Consider the following 17,537-nt stretch of genomic DNA (forward strand, 5'->3'; position numbering starts at 1 on the left):
CGAAGAACTTTACCCAGACGCCAACATCATAGGAGAAATAAAGTCCAGAAGACTCCAATGGGCAGGACACCTCAGAAGACATTCTGACCAAAGAACAGTAAGCCTGGTGTGGAGGAAGTGCCAACTGGAAGAAGATCACGCGGACGCCCTCAACTTCGGTGGCGAGGTAATATAGCAGGAGACCTGAAAGCTATGGGCGTGGAGAAATGGATAGAGGTTGCCCAAGACAGAGAGGAGTGAAGGCATGTTGTCGAGTCGGCTAAAACCCACGAAGGGTTGTAACGCCACGGAGTAACGAGTAATCCTAGTTTTTTTGCTTGCTGTATGTTAATCCATTGAATGGTCATCAAATATACTTTGAAAAAATAGAACAGTCTAGCGAATTTTTTAAAGTTATGGTGGTAGGTTAGCCCCTATTAAAACACTTATTTTATTGGCAAAACGGGAAATTTGCAATAAACAATTTTATGCCATTGACTAATACCATCCAATTCAATAGATTAACCAGAATATTTAAGAATGTTACCGATATAAAAATTAAAAAAAAAACAGTTCTGACTACCTAAAAGTTTATCCAAAATTGAAGAATAAACACCCTAAAGAATTAACAACAAATGTAATCTGCAGTATCCCTTGTATATATTGTCTTTTTTTAAGTAAAGAATATAAAGGACAAAGGTCAAGATCCATAAAAGATCGAATTAACTCCCACAAAAGTGACTGTACATGATATCCAGAAAGATGCACTCTTGCCACATATATTTACATGATAATAATCACATGATGGACTATAGTTCCGTCTTTCTAGAGATGGCGTTCATAGCAGAATGTACTAACAGTATTAATAAAAAATCAGACATTAACCATTTGAGTGAAATATATTCCTATTTACTATTATTGGAAGAAAGTAAATGTAATCAAAATTTTACAGGTTTGCCTAATATGTGTCATTTAATTGATTAATAATGTTGATTGCTGATATATGTTATAGTTCAGCATTGTATCTAATAGTATTAGATAGCTGTGTTTTAAAAAGGGTTGCCCAAATTAGAACTTTCATCTGTCCATGTTGCCTCCCACTCATTCTGCAGCTGAGCTATTTCGAGTATATTTCCAAGTGAAGCGGTGGCTTGGAAATACAATGAAGGCTACACAATGAGGGTGGGAGCTCACTCAAAATGGTCTTAAGCCTATTCATACCGAGTAGGTTTTTCTGCCTGACTCGTTATTAAAAATATTAGTTGCAAATGTAAAAAAAATGCACGAAGACCTGCACTTGTGTCAAGCATGGGCTCAAATGTTCTGATTATTGTCTGCACTTATAATTTTGTTGTACAACACAATTGTTCAGACATGTAAAAATATTGAGCCAAATAAGCAAATTAGAAGAGGTTGAACAAGATATGGAATCTTTTGAATCTCCAAGAAATTCAGAAGATGCTTCAGATGAAGATGGGGAAAGAGAAGAAGAAACCATAAATATTCAAATCGACGGTGGAGACATTGAGATAAAAAATGAAGATTTTGGGGGGAAAATAAATCTGAAGATATACTTTAGCAGCTACCTGTCCTACTAAAAAAACAAAAAGGTTATAAGAAAAAATTAGTTGGTTAAGCCAGAATAGCCAGTAGGTATAGGTTATTTTCAAATAAACTCCATTTTTTGCACTTTTTCCCCAATTATTGCTATTTTTTAAACATTAAATTTTTTCCTAATTAGTATAATTTTTTTTGGAATGGGAAATATCTCTCCAGTTATAGGCAAAAATATGGGCACAAAAAGCAAAAATAACCATTACGTTGGTGCTCCGTGTAGCTGCTCCACATAGTGGATACGTTGGTGATCCCGTTCGGCGCTCACCCTCGGCGCCCAATCGGTGGCGGTTTTTATGTACATAGAGGAGCGCATGCCGTATCCATTGGAGCAGTTACACGGAGCACCAACGTAATGGATACCTGCCTTTAAGTTAAATAGTGAATCTAAAATTCCTGCTCCGATGAAGCTCTTGTACAGCGAAACATATAAAGTTGACAATATTCCCTGGAAATTAAAAATATGTTTGTTTCATGTTTTGCTTTATTATTGCATATGAATTTTAATCAAGTAATCGCTAATTCGATAAATACATTTTTGTTTTAAATTTCGTTTATTGTACATACAGGGTGTGGCATTAGTACGAGGAAGTCCAATTTCTCGTTTGTCGTAAGAGATACGAAAAAAAAATTATTTGGGTAAAAGTTGGGGCATAGATAGGACCATGATTTAAAAATATTTTCGAATATACAGGGCTACCCGTGTTGACAGGGTGACTCAAACTTATGTTTTTTAACGGTACACCCTATATATTTATACACTTTTAAATTCTCCTCGATGTTTTTTTCTTAAAATATAAGGTTTTGTAATATTTTACGAGGTAGTTAAAACGATAATTACGTTTTTTATTAATTTCCTAGAAACATTCACACCCTATAGAATTGTAGTGATTTGAAATCAAAAAATCTATTTATGTTCAAATGATTTTTAATGTAGTCTAATATTGTTAAAAATTATTAGTAGGGTTGGTATACAGGTTACTAAATAGTATACCGGGTTAGTCGAAACTCAGAACGAGTATTTTTTGAGTTTTTTTAAATGTATACGAAACGAGTTCTTATGGTATTTAAATGGAACGAGTTAAAACACCCTGTATTTTACTATTGTAACGAAATTATATTTTATGGTACTCTTTTATTTCTTATTGGGCTTTAACTGGAATATATTCATACAAACCTGAGGTAGAAGAGTTCCAAAGTTTTGACAATTGGAATAGAGTATGTTATCTCCAGCTGTTACTATCTAAGCACTCGTATATTCTGGTAAAACTTGACACGTCTTCAATATTAGCAATAATTTAAAAATAATCGCAAATTATATTTTTAGTTCCTATTTAAGTATTCTATAGCCGTTTATCTTCGATTGGACGTATATTTTATCAGTTTATATGATTTTGTTGATATCTTATCTATGGTTTAACTAAAGGTGTGAAAATAGAATTTGCCAATGGATTTCGATTTATACAATAATGTACCTACATAAAAGGACATGTATTGACATGCATCTGAGTCATAGTGCATGTTAAGATACCCAATAGGAATCTACATTGAATTCCCGGTATACAGAAAAGGCATTAAAGGGGACCATATCCGGAACGAGAATTTGGATTGATATTTTTACCACGAATCCATGAAATTTTGACCTAGGCACTTGACCTAATGTATCATCCATAGGGCATTTGAGCTATGTAATTTTATTTGTGTGAAAGTTTTCAACTAACTTCACATTTGATCTTGTTCTGAAGCTATTTTCTTGTGGCATTTTTGTAATAACTACTTTTAATGGGAAATAAGCCACAATTTTACCAAAAAATGATTTTATTAACGTTTCGAAGCCCAAATCGGGTTTCGTTGTCAAAATACAAAATACTACTAAAATAAACAAAAATGTTGTTGCTAAGTAAAAAAATTCTTCTAATAATTTATTTAATCTGACTCATTTATATTGGCAATTCAGACGTATATTATACATTTTAAAGTAGAAGACTTTAAAATGATATCGCCAATATTTATGAGTTGCGTTCCTGGGACGACTTTACTAAAAGATAGTTCATTCGATTACATGAAATCAATCCTAACTCAAGAATATTCGTCACAAAAAAATCATAGCATGTGATCTGTCTTTAAAAAGACAACCAAATGCAACGATGACAGTAAAATTCTCGCGTTAGAGATTCCATAGTAAATCACGGGGGAAAACCAGGAAAAAACCTCGCGATACTATCCCGACATCGTAAGTAGTTGATCTTACATTTAATTTACTTTTCATAAAACTAATACCAAATTCTGACTTCAATATGTTTAAATTATAAATAATATTAATAATACATAGATATACAATAAGTAATACTAAAATATAAAATTTCTACTAACTCGATATGTTATTGACTTACTAATCGTGGTATTTTCTTTCTATTGACTTCCTCTTTCAGTATGGGTAACCACATCTTACTGCATTCTACCGAGGAATTTGCGACACAATTGGTTTCATTTAGCATAATTAGAGCCGCTTCTTTGATTTTTCTCTTTTTACTACCTGATTCTTTCAGGACTATACTTGAATCTCTCCACTGAACTCTATGTTCATTATCCCATGCATGTTGACATATTTGAGATCTGTCAAATTCTCTATTTTTAATATAAAACTGATGTTCACTTGTTCTAACGTTTAATGGTCTTGATGTTTCACCTAAATAAAATTGTTCGCATTCACAAGGTATTTTATAAATACAATTCTTTGTTCTTTCTTGTTCACTGTTAGGTTTAGTTTTAGATAGAATAGATCTCAATGTGTTTGTTGTTTTGAATGTTGAATTTATTTCCTATTGTTTTAAGTTTCTCGGATAGTCCTTTTATATATGGTATTGATATTTTCCTCGTATTATTTCTTGTGGATGTTATAGGATCCCGTTCTACGTTGTTCTGTTCTATTCGATCCAGTCTTGACAATTCCTTATTTATAAACGATAATGGATAATCATTTTTTAATAAAACAGATGTTAACAATTGTTTTTCTTCTAACAATGAATTTTCGTTAGAACAAGTAATTTTGGCTCTATCATATAAGGATTTAATGATTCCCTTCTTAACGTTGATGTTGTGATTTGATTTGTAATTGAGATATCTGTTGGTGTGTGTTGGTTTTCTATACACTTGAGTCTCATATCCAGTATCCTTCTTTGATACTAAAACATCGAGGAAAGGTAGAGTGTTATTATATTCCTTTTCCATTGTAAATTTTATTGTCTCTTCTTGATCGTTTATAATATTTAGGAATGTATCCAACAATTCTGGTCTATGAGGCCATATTGAAAACACATTATCTACATATCTCCACCATACTGTGGGTTTTAAATTTTGTTTAGAAATGATATTAGTTTCGAAATCCTCCATAAATATATTAGCCAATAATGGAGATAAAGAAGAGCCCATTGATAGACCAAACTTTTGTTTATAGAATTCATTATTTAGTTGAAAATAGGTATTATTAGTACATAATGTCAATAACTCCATTATAGCTGATACATTTAGTTTTGTCCTAGTTGTCAATGTATTATCATTTTCTAATTTGTTTTGATTATGTTTAAAGTTTTATCTAATGGCACATTTGTAAATAAACTGTTTATGTCAAAACTTACTAAAATATTATTTGGATTAAATTCAATATTTGAGAATTTGTTTAAAAAATGTTGTGTATTTTTTATAGATGTGTCATTATTATTTGTAAATGGTTTTATAATATTTAATAAAAATTTTGATAGTTCTACAAGGAGAATTGATGGTACTACAAATGGGTCTAAGTGGAATATTCGCTTTATGAATTTTCGGTACTCCATAAAAATGTGGTGTCTTACTGTAATGAGGTGTCATTAATTTTCTTTGATAGTACGTTAGATCATTTTTAAATTTGAATAAAGTTTTATAGATTTTGTTTTCCAGTGTCTTCGTTGGATCCTTCGTTAATTTGGTATACGGTCCATTTGTAATTAGATCTGTAATTTTGTCCTCATATTGTACTTTATCCATTATTACAGTTGCATTTTCTTTATCTGCTGGTAGAATTGTTATAGAGTCATAATTTTTTAAAGTTTTTAAAGCTTTCATTTCCTCTTTGCTGATGTTCTGTTCAATTTTATTAGATTTTTCCAATTCAAGTTTACATAGTACCCTATATTGTTCTTTTTCATGAGTTGGTAAACACTGGGATATTTTTCAATTGAGCTAATTATGTCTAATTTTGGAATAGATGGATGAGTAACAGCATAGTTTAAACCTTTTGACAATACCAAATTTTCCGTTGCGTTTAAATATCTATTTGATAGATTGACAACTGTCGCTAATATGTCATTTCTATTTAGGTTATCAAAAGTATGTATACATTTTGTTCTAAAAGAATATTAAATTTATTTAAATGTATATGTCTTTGTTTTTGATATGAATTTTGATAAATTATTTGTAAACTAAAAATAATTCGATCAAAATCAGAACTTGATATCATTCCGAAAAGCAAATCTTCAATACTAACGATATCTTGGTGAATAAAAAATAAATTTGACCTATGAAATTGTAACCTTTCCCGTATCATTGATAAACTGGCTCTATGTAGAATATTTTGGAGTCCTCTGCTTGAGTATGCTGGTCGTAATCTCAAGCCCTTTGGTATTAAATTGTTGTTCCTACATCGTCTTAAAAATTTAATTGAATTTCGACAGTGTGCCAATATCAAACAAATGAAATAGAGAATGTGGAAAAATCCCCTTACGAATAATTCACACATCCACTATTTCGGTCTGGGAAAAATTTTTTGAATAGAATCAAAGATCCAAACACCAGCTCTTAGAAATGTGTTTCGCCCTCTTCAACCTCTCTGGGCTCATCAGTAAAGATGAGAGGTTTAATATCTTTAGACACGTTCCAATCAAAAAACAACATTCGAGACCTAGACATAGCAGGAGCGTAAATCTACGCCCAATCATTTGATCTATTAGTAATTTAATACAATGAACATTTATTTTCACCAAAATTGTTGACCCCTTTTACCCTCTTTTGCCCAAACCAAGAAATCCTCAAACCCAATTGTTTCCGACCCCCCCCCCCCCCCTCCTCCCACATATTCTGCCCAATGTGTGCTGGAAGACACGTTTTATAAAAATATATTGCAAATAAACCAGAAAGTATTAGTGCCTAAAACTCCTAAAAGTTTTTTCTCAGAACTATGTTTTGACAACTTTTTAACGCAAAGCATGTTCTAATGATAGTTGAACATTATTTAAAAATATATTCTTAAAAAAATCATGTTTTTATCAAAGCTGTAAATAAAAAGTCATATACTGCGTTTTAATAATTGAGCAGCGGACATGTTACTGGATCAGAAATAGTGCCGTATCTGCATTTTATTTACAAATAGGATTTTTTACAAGGAAGAATAGTTACCAAAAAAGAAAAATAAATAGCTTATAATTGTTTATTATATACGCAAAATACCTACATGTCATAAATGTTCAAAATACAAATAATCGTAATGTTTAAAAAATGAAAAAATAATTAAAGCGGTAAATGCGCTGTGTTCAATTAAAATGCGGCAAGTACATGATACTCGCTAGCACATACCGCTTTTTAGTTGAGTGCTCTGTAGATACCGCATTTTAATTAAGCAATTATTGAAATTTAGCACATGCGGCATATTCCAATTTGTTTTTTTTTTTTTTTTTTGGTAGTAAATAAACAGACATTGCAGACATTGCAAACTTTCAGACATTGCAGAAGCATAAATAAGGTCACAAGGAAACCACATATAGCAAAAACTCGATTTTCAATTTTTTTTGCAGATACCGCGTTTTAATTGAGGACGGCAGAGTAGGTAAACTAAATTTACCCCTTGTGTTGATAAATAACGCGCATACTCACAGAACAAGAAAATGAATCAACATAACTTAATACTTTGAAACCGTATCAATCAAACAAAGATAGCCAACTGTATAGAGAAAGAACAGGTGATTGTGACAACCAAGGTTTGAACTATTGAAAAAGCCCGCAATATTAAAAAAACAATTATAAAGTCATGTATCTTGTAAGATACATTGGGCCAAAGAGGGTTAATTAATTTGCCGTAAAGGTATGCTTCTTTTTATGAGCATTTTTCAGTGCGTCACAAATGATAGAAAAAAAGATAAGTCCGTGATAACACACATTTATGACATTTATTCTAACATGACATTTTAGTTAAATCTGACAGTTGTCACATTTTATTTTCAATTTGGAATAAAAACAAATCAAATGTGTTTATTACATTTATAAAATGATATTTTCTTTGATTTGTATAGTCTTATAAATTGTACAGATTATATTCGTAGATATATTATATAATTAGTAAATAATTTTTTTTCGATTATAGCGCCATCTATTGACAACTAGAATAAATGTTATAAATGTCACCGACGAAATGTAATCACCGACGTGCGTTTTTTTCTGTCACATACAATTTAATGCGTTAGAAAGAATTCGAAAAACTGAAAGATCCTCATGAGAAAAAGTCATAATGTTTTTAACACATTGCATGCCACGTCGCTCATATAGGGCTTTTCATCGATTGTCATTTGTTTCGAGCTTCTGTCATGTGTCACATAATATTAATATATCTACGTCATACGTCTTTGGTTTGTGTCAAGGTATATACCAATAACGTATGACGTAGATATATTAATATTATGTGACACATGACAGAAGCTCGAAACAAATGACTGAGAATGAAAAGTCCTATATGAGAGACACAGATATTTTGCCAGGGGCCACGTCGCTCATTTTTGATATACACGCATGACTAACATTCATGGCCGTGGATATCAGTGGCCCCCGAGAGTAGTATCCCGATTAAAGCGTGGCACGCAATGTGTTAAGGCAGGAGTCATCAGATGGAATCTTAACACTTTTTTTCTATCGTCTTTTGCAAGTGCAAGGCAGTGCAAGACCAATATAATAATATATATGCATTAGAAACAAGACCGATACAGCCACAACACAAAGACTACTGGAAACGGCAGAGATGAGAGTACTGAGAAGAATTACGGGAAATACGCTGACAGATCGAAAGAGGAGTAAACACATTAGAAGATAATGTAACGTAAAGTGAATAAACAAATAGATACTAAATAGAAAAAGAATGGAATAACCACATAAGCAGAATGGGGGAGATACGTGTGGTAAAAATAGCAAGAGATAAATCACCAATCGGTACAAGAAGAATCGGTCGATCGTGCAAAAATGGAGTAGTGACAACCTTCCATAGAGGTATCAATCCGCCAATGAGCAAGCAGAATTGCTTATAAAGAGAAAGAAGAAGATCTTTAATCATGCTACGTGCTCTCTCTAATGCACACACTGCTTGATTAATTTGTAAAATAAATCGAGGCCAGAAAGTTTTTCAAAAATTGTGGTATAACTAATAGGCGAGCAGCAGCAACCCCTAAAATGACGACATACCGACCACGAAAATCAACTTTCAGGTGAATGACCAATTTTGGTCATTCTTTATGTTTTCGAGGTAGCTGAATCCCAATATGTTTATTTTTATTTAAAATTGGTGGAACATGTTCAAAAATCAAATTTTATGCAAAAATGTGAAAAATAAATTTTGATGATTTTTCAAATTTAACTCGCTGTATCTTCGGTCGCTGTAAATATTTCCTTTTGAAAATTTTATTGTATCATCTTTGAAGTATTTAAATAATAATGAGATTTGTCCGAAATGTTTAAAAAAATTAAAAAAGGAGTTGTTAATTTTTAAACATTTTGTTGTCAGATTTCGTTAGTTTCATGTTTACTTCAAATAGTTGAGTGACAAACTTCTCAGTTTGTAATTTTAACCAACACAGCATTAAAACATAACTCATGAAGAGGTTGTCTGGAAAATTTCAAGTCAAAATATGCAATAGGAAAAAGTTATGTGACTTTATAGACGAGTGGGACTCCCCCAAAAAACGCTTATTTCTCGAGATACTGACCACGGTGTGGTGAATGGCTAATTTTGGTCATACTTTATGTTTTTGATGGTGCTGAAAACGAAAATGAAGTTTATTTTGAATTTAAGTGGGGGAACATTGTCAAAATCGCAATTTTACCCTAAAATTAAAAAAAATCACGTTTTTCTTAAAAATAGAAGTTGCACCATTTTTTTTATAAAACATTTTGTTCTTTGTACTCTATATTTTAACATAAACTGGATTAAAACGCTAAATTTCAAATTTTGTCAGTCAACTTTTGCGATCAAACTTTGCAATTCAGGAATTTACTTTCAGCCTTTTACTTTAAAAAATTCATAACTTTTATTATAATAAGACTGAAAGATTAAAGCAGATCCCATTGTCTTCAGAAATGTGAGAGATATATACTATAAAAATTTCAGAAAAAAATATTAAAATGGAACAGAGTTGTAGCGAGTTAAATGCAAAAAAGGTGATTTAATTTTTTTTTTATTTTTAGAGTAAAATTGCGTTTTTGACAATGTTCCCCCACAAAAAAATTCAAAATAAATCTCATTTTCGTTTTCAGCGCCATAAAAATCATAAAGTATGACCAAAATTAGCCATTCAACAGACCGTGGTCAGTATCTCGAGAAATAAGGGTTTTTTGGGATGTGCCGCTCGTCTATAAAGTCACATAACGTTTTTCCTCTTGCATATTTTGACTTGAAATTTTCCAGAAAAATCTTCATGGCTTATTTTTTAATGCTGTGTTGGTTAAAATTATAAACTGAAAAGTTAGTCACTAAACTTTTGTAAGTAAACATGAATCTAACGAAATCCGACGACAAAATGTTTAAAAATAATTAACAACTACTCTTTTAGTTGTTTTAAACATTTCAGATAAATTTCATTGTATCTAAATAAAAAATTTTCAAAAGAAAATATTTACGGCGACCAAAGATACAGCGAGCTAAAGTAGTTGAAAAATCATCAAAATTGATTTTTCGTATGTTTGCTTAAAATTTGATTTTTGAACATGTTACACCAATTATAGATAAAAATAACCTTCCTATTCGGATTCAGCGACCGCTAAAACATAAAGAATGACAAAATTTGCCATTCAACTATCATGGTCGCTTTTTCGATTTCTAAGTCTCAAATTAGGGATGTGCCACTCGTCTATAATGTTATCTTACTCCGTTAAAAAAACAATATGAACGACATTTGCAATCGCCAATCAAATTCAAAATAAAACAATTTAAATATTTTGATTGATTAAAGGAAAATTACTAGAAAGGATTAATTTTATCATTTATAATTGAATATGTGTTAGATAAAACTATACTACAATTTGACATAATTATCTTTTTGTTATTAATCGTATAAACAATAATAGATAACAATACACTTGAAATATAACAGACTTTGAAATTTATAAGAGAATTAAATACAATTCCTATTTTAATTAATTTCAATAGATTTAAAAACAAACAAAAATGTAGAATTTTATATTTAAGGCCATCGGTACATAATTCGCAAATATTTTACGGCTATCCCCACTTTTTCTGTCTTTACATGGCAAATTACGTGTAGTAAAATTCACACTGGTATGGATATGTAAACATTACTAGAATGTCATGCTACTTGACAATGTCATCATTAACTTTAAAGAGATGGCTTTTGAATGTTCTTGGATAACTGTTATTTGTATAATTGCAAATTATTAATTCAGTTAATAAGTGTGATTATTTCATTCATAGGAGATTCTGACCAATAGAAAGCTACAAAAATAAAAATTAAACTGATAATTTTTGATAATTTCCCGTCGTCAAGTATATTACGTCAGATGCCCTTCGTTGGTATGAAAAAATACATTCAGTGACATTAATGACAATTAATGTTTTAAAAATTATAAAAGTGATGACTTTCAACCGTCAAATATTTATAAGAACTGTGTGTTTAATTGTATTAATTTGTACTTACATAAATAAATTACAATAAAATTTTGGTTTTGAACAGTTTTATTCATGAAATAATTGCAACAAATTGCACTCGATCTCTAAAATTAATATAGAATTTTTGCCCTCGTGACACTATGACATAATTTCACTCGCCTTCGGCTCGTGAAATAAAAACTGTGAAAGTGTCACTCGGGAAAAATTCAATAATTTTAGAGCTCTTGTGCAATTACTACTGATAATTTTTCACTAACTATTTCAGTGATTGTAATAATTTATATGTACAACAAAAACTAATACTCAATCGAGAAAAGAGGAAAAGTGTTAAAGTGATTTTTTTATAATATATTGTTACTATGGAACGCTTACAATTTTGAACATCTTTAACAACAAAATACTTGGATCACAGAATATATTATTCTGATGTATTCTCTGCTTGGATCTTCCACAAATAATACACAATAAATAACTTTTTATTAAGTTTACGTCCTAAATCAATTATTTATCAAATACACTATATATCAATATTATTTAATAAACAACTCAAAATATTCCCGATGCCATGTCATATATTTAAAATTGTCACTGATTGTCACTGTCTGACTGACAATATGCTGACAATGTTCTATTCGACTGAGTGCGTTGTAAGACAAAGATAGATTTGGAAATATATCAATATTATTTAATAAACAACTCAAAATATTCCCGATGCCATGTCATATATTTAAAATTGTCACTGATTGTCACTGTCTGACTGACAATATGCTGACAATGTTCTATTCGACTGAGTGCGTTGTAAGACAAAGATAGATTTGGAAAATATTACCACCGACATTGTGTTCATTTTTTTTGAATCCTGAAAAAACCAATAAATATTTTTGAAAAATTTAAACGCAGAATGAAATACTAAATTATTATCGAGGGTTGAAAGTCCCTTAGAATAAATAAAAAGTTTATTTTGAATGAGATATTTGAAATTAAAAATCACACTAAATTTTCTCTTAGTTTTTCATCCCTGTAACTTATTAAAATAAACATTATAGAAGTTCTCAGGGACTTTTGGCCCTCGCTAATAACGTAATCTTTCATTCTGCGTTTAAATTTTTTAAAAGTACTTATTAGTTTTCTCAGGATTCGAAAAAAATGAATCCCCATTTGAATAGCATTGTAGCCGAAAATACGTACCCATCCCCTTAAGATATCTGAATAGTTTTGATTACAGACAAATTATTATATACTTATACTAAATTTCAATAAGACACGCAGTGCATATAAACAACGATTTTAGTTGTTAAAGCTGTTCAAAATAATTTATCCACTTGCTCCATAATAACAGTATATTTACATCCCTTTATCACTTTTTCTCTTTTCTAGATTATTAGTTTTTATTGTATAGTATATAAATTATTGTAATCACTGAATACATAAATAGTGAAAAAATAATCCTATTAAATTAATGAATAATTTAAGCGATTATACACGTAACTGTTATCCAACAATATTCAAAAACTGAACGAAATGGCCATCTCTACTAATGAATACATACATCGCTGTCAACTAATGTTTACATCTATGTAGTGCATAGCTTATGCGAGTAAACTATAGTTGTCTCTATTCGAGTTTAACTGGATAAAAAAAAAGAAGAAAAGTAAATTAATATTGGAGTTATATAAAAATCAGAAGAAGCAATTTCCTTTTATTTTAGAAATAATTGTTGATTTACTTTATTTAAATGTCTGTTTATATTTCGATATCTCGATATTACCGCATTGTATTTTATTTTTAGGTTTATGCTATCAGAACACAGTACTCTACAATTTATGGTTATTTCTCTGTTCGCTGGGTCCAAATTGTGGAATAAAACCTTTTCTGGATCATTTAGCGTTTAACACCAAATGCTCCGCACCAGAATTTCAGTTACTGCAACTATTTTCGGACTGTATGCTACACTACGTCACGTAAGTAACCAATTAAATAAATAACTATTACTATCCGCCATTCTTCACTGTTTAACCATAGATCTGGAGAGATTTCTCTTTCCTCTAGTTCTTTTTCAATTCCCTTCCTCCAGCTTCTTCTCAGTAGTGCTAACCAAGGACAAAAACAGATGTATCAAGACATGGTAGACACGCAGTTAGAGTCTAAGAGATTAGCTTCCATCCCACTAAGGAGAAGACAATAAAAGAAAACTTTGAAGCCATGTGGGGAAAAATTAAAAATACTCTCCTGGAGGCAGCAAGCCAAAATATACAGAAAGAAAACCGTAAACAAAGACAACCATGGATGACAAACGAAATATTACAAATTATGGAGAGAAGAGGGATGGTAAAAAACAAAAACCTAACAAAATACAAAGAACTCAACAGGGAAATTGAGAGAAATATAAATGTAGCTAAGAAAGAGTGGATGAAAGAAAAATGTAAAGAGGTAGAAGATTTGCAAAGGAAGCATAAAGATAGAGAACTATACAAAAAGGTTAAAGAAGTCGTAGGAGTATGGAAACCCAAACATTTATCTATTGTAACAAACAAGAAAAACCAAATGGAATTATGTAAGTATATATGTAACCCATTATCCCGCTTGTGGGCATAGGGTAGTAGAAAAGTTTTTCCATTCCTGCCTGTCTTTCGCGATGTAACTCATCTGTCTAAAGGTCAAATTGGCTTCTGCTTGGGTACTTCTAAACCAAGTTTCCTTGGCCGTCCTTGTTTTCTTCTTCCTTGTGGGTTCCAATGTAACACTTTCTTTGGAATTTCGTTTTCGTTTTTTCTTTTTCGGGCCCATAGCTCTCGGTTGTTTATAACTTCGGGCCACCATATCTTGAATATTCTTCTTAGACATCTATTTATGAAAACCTGGAGTTTATTTTCTACTGTTTTAGTAAGTGTCCAAGATTAGTACTCCACTAGTACTTAGAAGTACTCCATTCTTTTTCGACATAGTACTTCCTAGATAATTAAACTCGTCTATTTGTTCTATAATTCCTTCTCTTACTCTTAGTTGTATATTTTGTATCGTATTCAAGCTCATCGATTTGGTCTTTCCTTTATTTATTTTTAATCCGACTTTGCTCGCTTCTGTTTCTAACGCGTCTATTTTTTCCTGCATTTGTCTCTTCTGCGACTCTAATAGGATGGAGAACAGTAGTGGCGATAGTACCTTGGATAGATCCTTGTTTAACCCCTGTTTCTATTTCAAATTTTCCAGATAGTTTGTCTTGGTGCTGTACTACACTTTTAAAATTATTATAACCTTCTTTGGTTAGGTTTATTAATTTTATCGGGATGCCTCTATTCTTAAGCAATATCCATATATTTTCTCTACTAATTGAATCGAAAGCTTTTTCGAAATCTATGAATACCAGATATAATAATGATTGCTGTTCTGTTGCTTGTTCTGTAATTATTCGTAATGTATTTATTAAATATATGACGACCGCCCTCTTCAAAATCCATTTTGTTCTTTCCTTAGGCCATCATCGATTGCGTAAAATGGAATTAGACCCTGAAAAACAGAAAGAAATACGTTAACAATATCTTAAAGATTTTTCTAAAGATCTAAAGAGCTATAAACATTTATACTTTAAAGACTAAGTTTTTCAACCTAATAAAAATATTTGTAAATTAAAATATTTTTAAAAGATCTTTAATTGAAAAACTTATTGGCCCATTTTCCTGGTGACACCTCCAAGGCTTCTACAATATGCAAGCCAGATGGATGCTGCAGTGAAGACAAAAGGGAAGGAATTCTACACTATGCAATTCACAACCCCCGTCTGCAGCTTGGTAAAGTTCCAACGGAAAATGGACCTAGTTACTCTATAGGAGTAATACTAATATAAAATAAAAATGTATACCATTTTTATTCAGTTGCAATGCGAAGCCAAAACCGTCTTAATTTGTACTTAGATTAGAGAGTGCAGCCAGCACTCTTATCGACGATTTCACCTCTTGTTAGAGGCTCTTCAGAGAATGCATAGGCTGCTGCTTTCTCTATAAAAATACGATTTTTTAGAGAAAGCAGCCTATGCATTCTCTGAAGAGCCTCTAACAAGAGGTGAAATCGTCGATAAGAGTGCTGGCTGCACTCTCTAATCTAAGTACAAATTAAGACGGTTTTGGCTTCGCATTGCAACTGAATAAAAATGGTATACATTTTTATTTTTATTTATACTTTAATTAGGTAACAAGATGATAGAAAAACTCAAAAGAAACAATTTGAGCTTCTGAAAATGTTCGTAAGTTTATTTTTGGCCAAGATATCGATATTTTGGCAACGAATTTCTTCACTTACTTGACTGTGAGCCGATCTTGCGCCCCATAGCGCGCCATTAAAATATCGATATCTTTGCCAAAAATACACTTACGAACATTTTCATAAGCTCAAGTTGTTCCTTTTGAGTTTTTCTATCATTATTGTTAATTGAAGTATAATTGTTTATAGCTCAAATTTGTTTGAAACCCTTATAAACAAATTAATGTACAATTTTTTTAAGTAAATTGTAATTTCAAACGGGCATAACCTTAAAACAAATGAAGATAAAGTAATTTAACAAACTTTGTTTGGAAGCCTATTAATTAAGCTTTAAAATGAGATCGTCTAAGGCTCATTTTAATTCGTAGAAGCCGAGTTACCATCGATAAAGCTTCGAAAAATACTTATTTTGCAATTTGTATTGTGCACTAATTTTAAAATATCTTGAGTTCTAATTGTTGGATTTAAGTTTAGTAAACGTTTTTTCTTCGTTTTTTATTAAGGAACAAATTTTATTTGAAACACTTTTTTATCTCTTAGTTTATGAGCCAGAGCCTTATAAAGAATTAAATTGTTTATAACAATTTTTTGACCACTCGGATCAAAATACATCCTCGAAATTCGTAGCAGCCAAAAATCCATAAGAAACCGTTGAGTTTGCCCATCAGAATTGAAAAGGACACGGTGACCCCTCTGGCGCCTAGACTATTATATCTGCTATTCAGTATGTTTACTTGAAACTTACGGACACTCAACTATCTCAATTATCAATTATCTCGAAACACTCAATTATCTCGAAAACGGCTTGCACGATTTTTTCTACGTATATGCAAGGGATTTTCTAATGCGTTCGATATTATAGTGCTAATTACATTGTTGTCAGATCTTCTGTATTTCTGCAAATCTAACAAACTTTCTTATTTCAAATGGAACATCCTATATATTTTTTGCGTTTTAAAGTCCTTAAGAAATGCTGAATATTTTTCATGTTATATTCCCTATACCTAAATGCCATAATTTCGGAGTTATTGCTACATTTATTTTAAAAAAATTTTTTTTTTTAAATTTAAACAAATTATAAAAATCTATTTTCTCGGACCAGAAGGATATTATTTTAGGTTCTTTGGATCATTGGGAACAAAAAAGGTCTTTTGTAATTTTTTCTCTAAAATTAATAGTTTTCGGGTAATCAACAATTTAAAACTGAAAAAAATGGAATAATGACGATTTTTAAGGTTTCTAAACCCCAAGTAAAAAATATAATTTTTGAAATTATAAAGTACCTAAATGTAAGCCCAACTCTTCTTCTGATAGCTTGGCATAAGATTTTTTGTCTCTTTTTATTGTAAAACATTGATTTTTAATATTTAATGAAGTGCATATGAGAGGACGGGCGATCGGGCTTCATTAACATTTACAATTAAATATTTTAAAATGAAACAACCTTAAATTACTTATCGGTATCTGATAAAATAAGGATTGATGTTGAATTTGGTACTTCGCAGTTTCAAAAATAAGATTGTTTATTTGTGTTCTTGAACCTTGAATATCGTCGTTATTCGATTTTTTTCAGTTTTAAATTGTTTATAACTCAGAAACGATTAATTTTAGAGGAAAATTATAAAATATCTTTTTTGTTCCCCTTGATCCACACAACCTAAAATAGTGTTTACCCGAGTCAAAAAAATTGATTTTTATAAGTTGTTAAATTTTTTTTTAATAAATGTAGCAATAACTCAGAAATTATGGTATTTAGGTATAGGGAATATAA

The 17,537-nt window shown here is 30.9% G+C and overlaps 2 protein-coding genes across 3 annotated transcripts in view; one reads left to right on the plus strand and one right to left on the minus strand.

The window, feature by feature from the left end:
- Positions 1 to 2,956, minus strand: part of LOC114333655 (uncharacterized) — a 42,211-nt gene extending 39,255 nt beyond the window's left edge. The window contains exon 1 of the mRNA XM_050644603.1: positions 2,771 to 2,956. The gene's annotated coding sequence lies outside the window, so the exon portion shown is untranslated. The remainder of the gene's footprint in view (positions 1 to 2,770) is intronic.
- Positions 1 to 17,537, plus strand: part of LOC114333656 (ubiquitin-protein ligase E3B) — a 144,651-nt gene that overhangs the window by 102,713 nt on the left and 24,401 nt on the right. For both annotated transcript variants that reach the window (XM_028283592.2, XM_028283591.2), the window contains exon 7: positions 13,299 to 13,470. In XM_028283592.2, the coding sequence (XP_028139393.1) occupies positions 13,299 to 13,470 (172 nt within the window). The remainder of the gene's footprint in view (positions 1 to 13,298; positions 13,471 to 17,537) is intronic.

Source organism: Diabrotica virgifera, chromosome 2 (genome assembly GCF_917563875.1).
Source record: "Diabrotica virgifera virgifera chromosome 2, PGI_DIABVI_V3a".
Lineage (NCBI taxonomy): Eukaryota > Metazoa > Arthropoda > Insecta > Coleoptera > Chrysomelidae > Diabrotica > Diabrotica virgifera.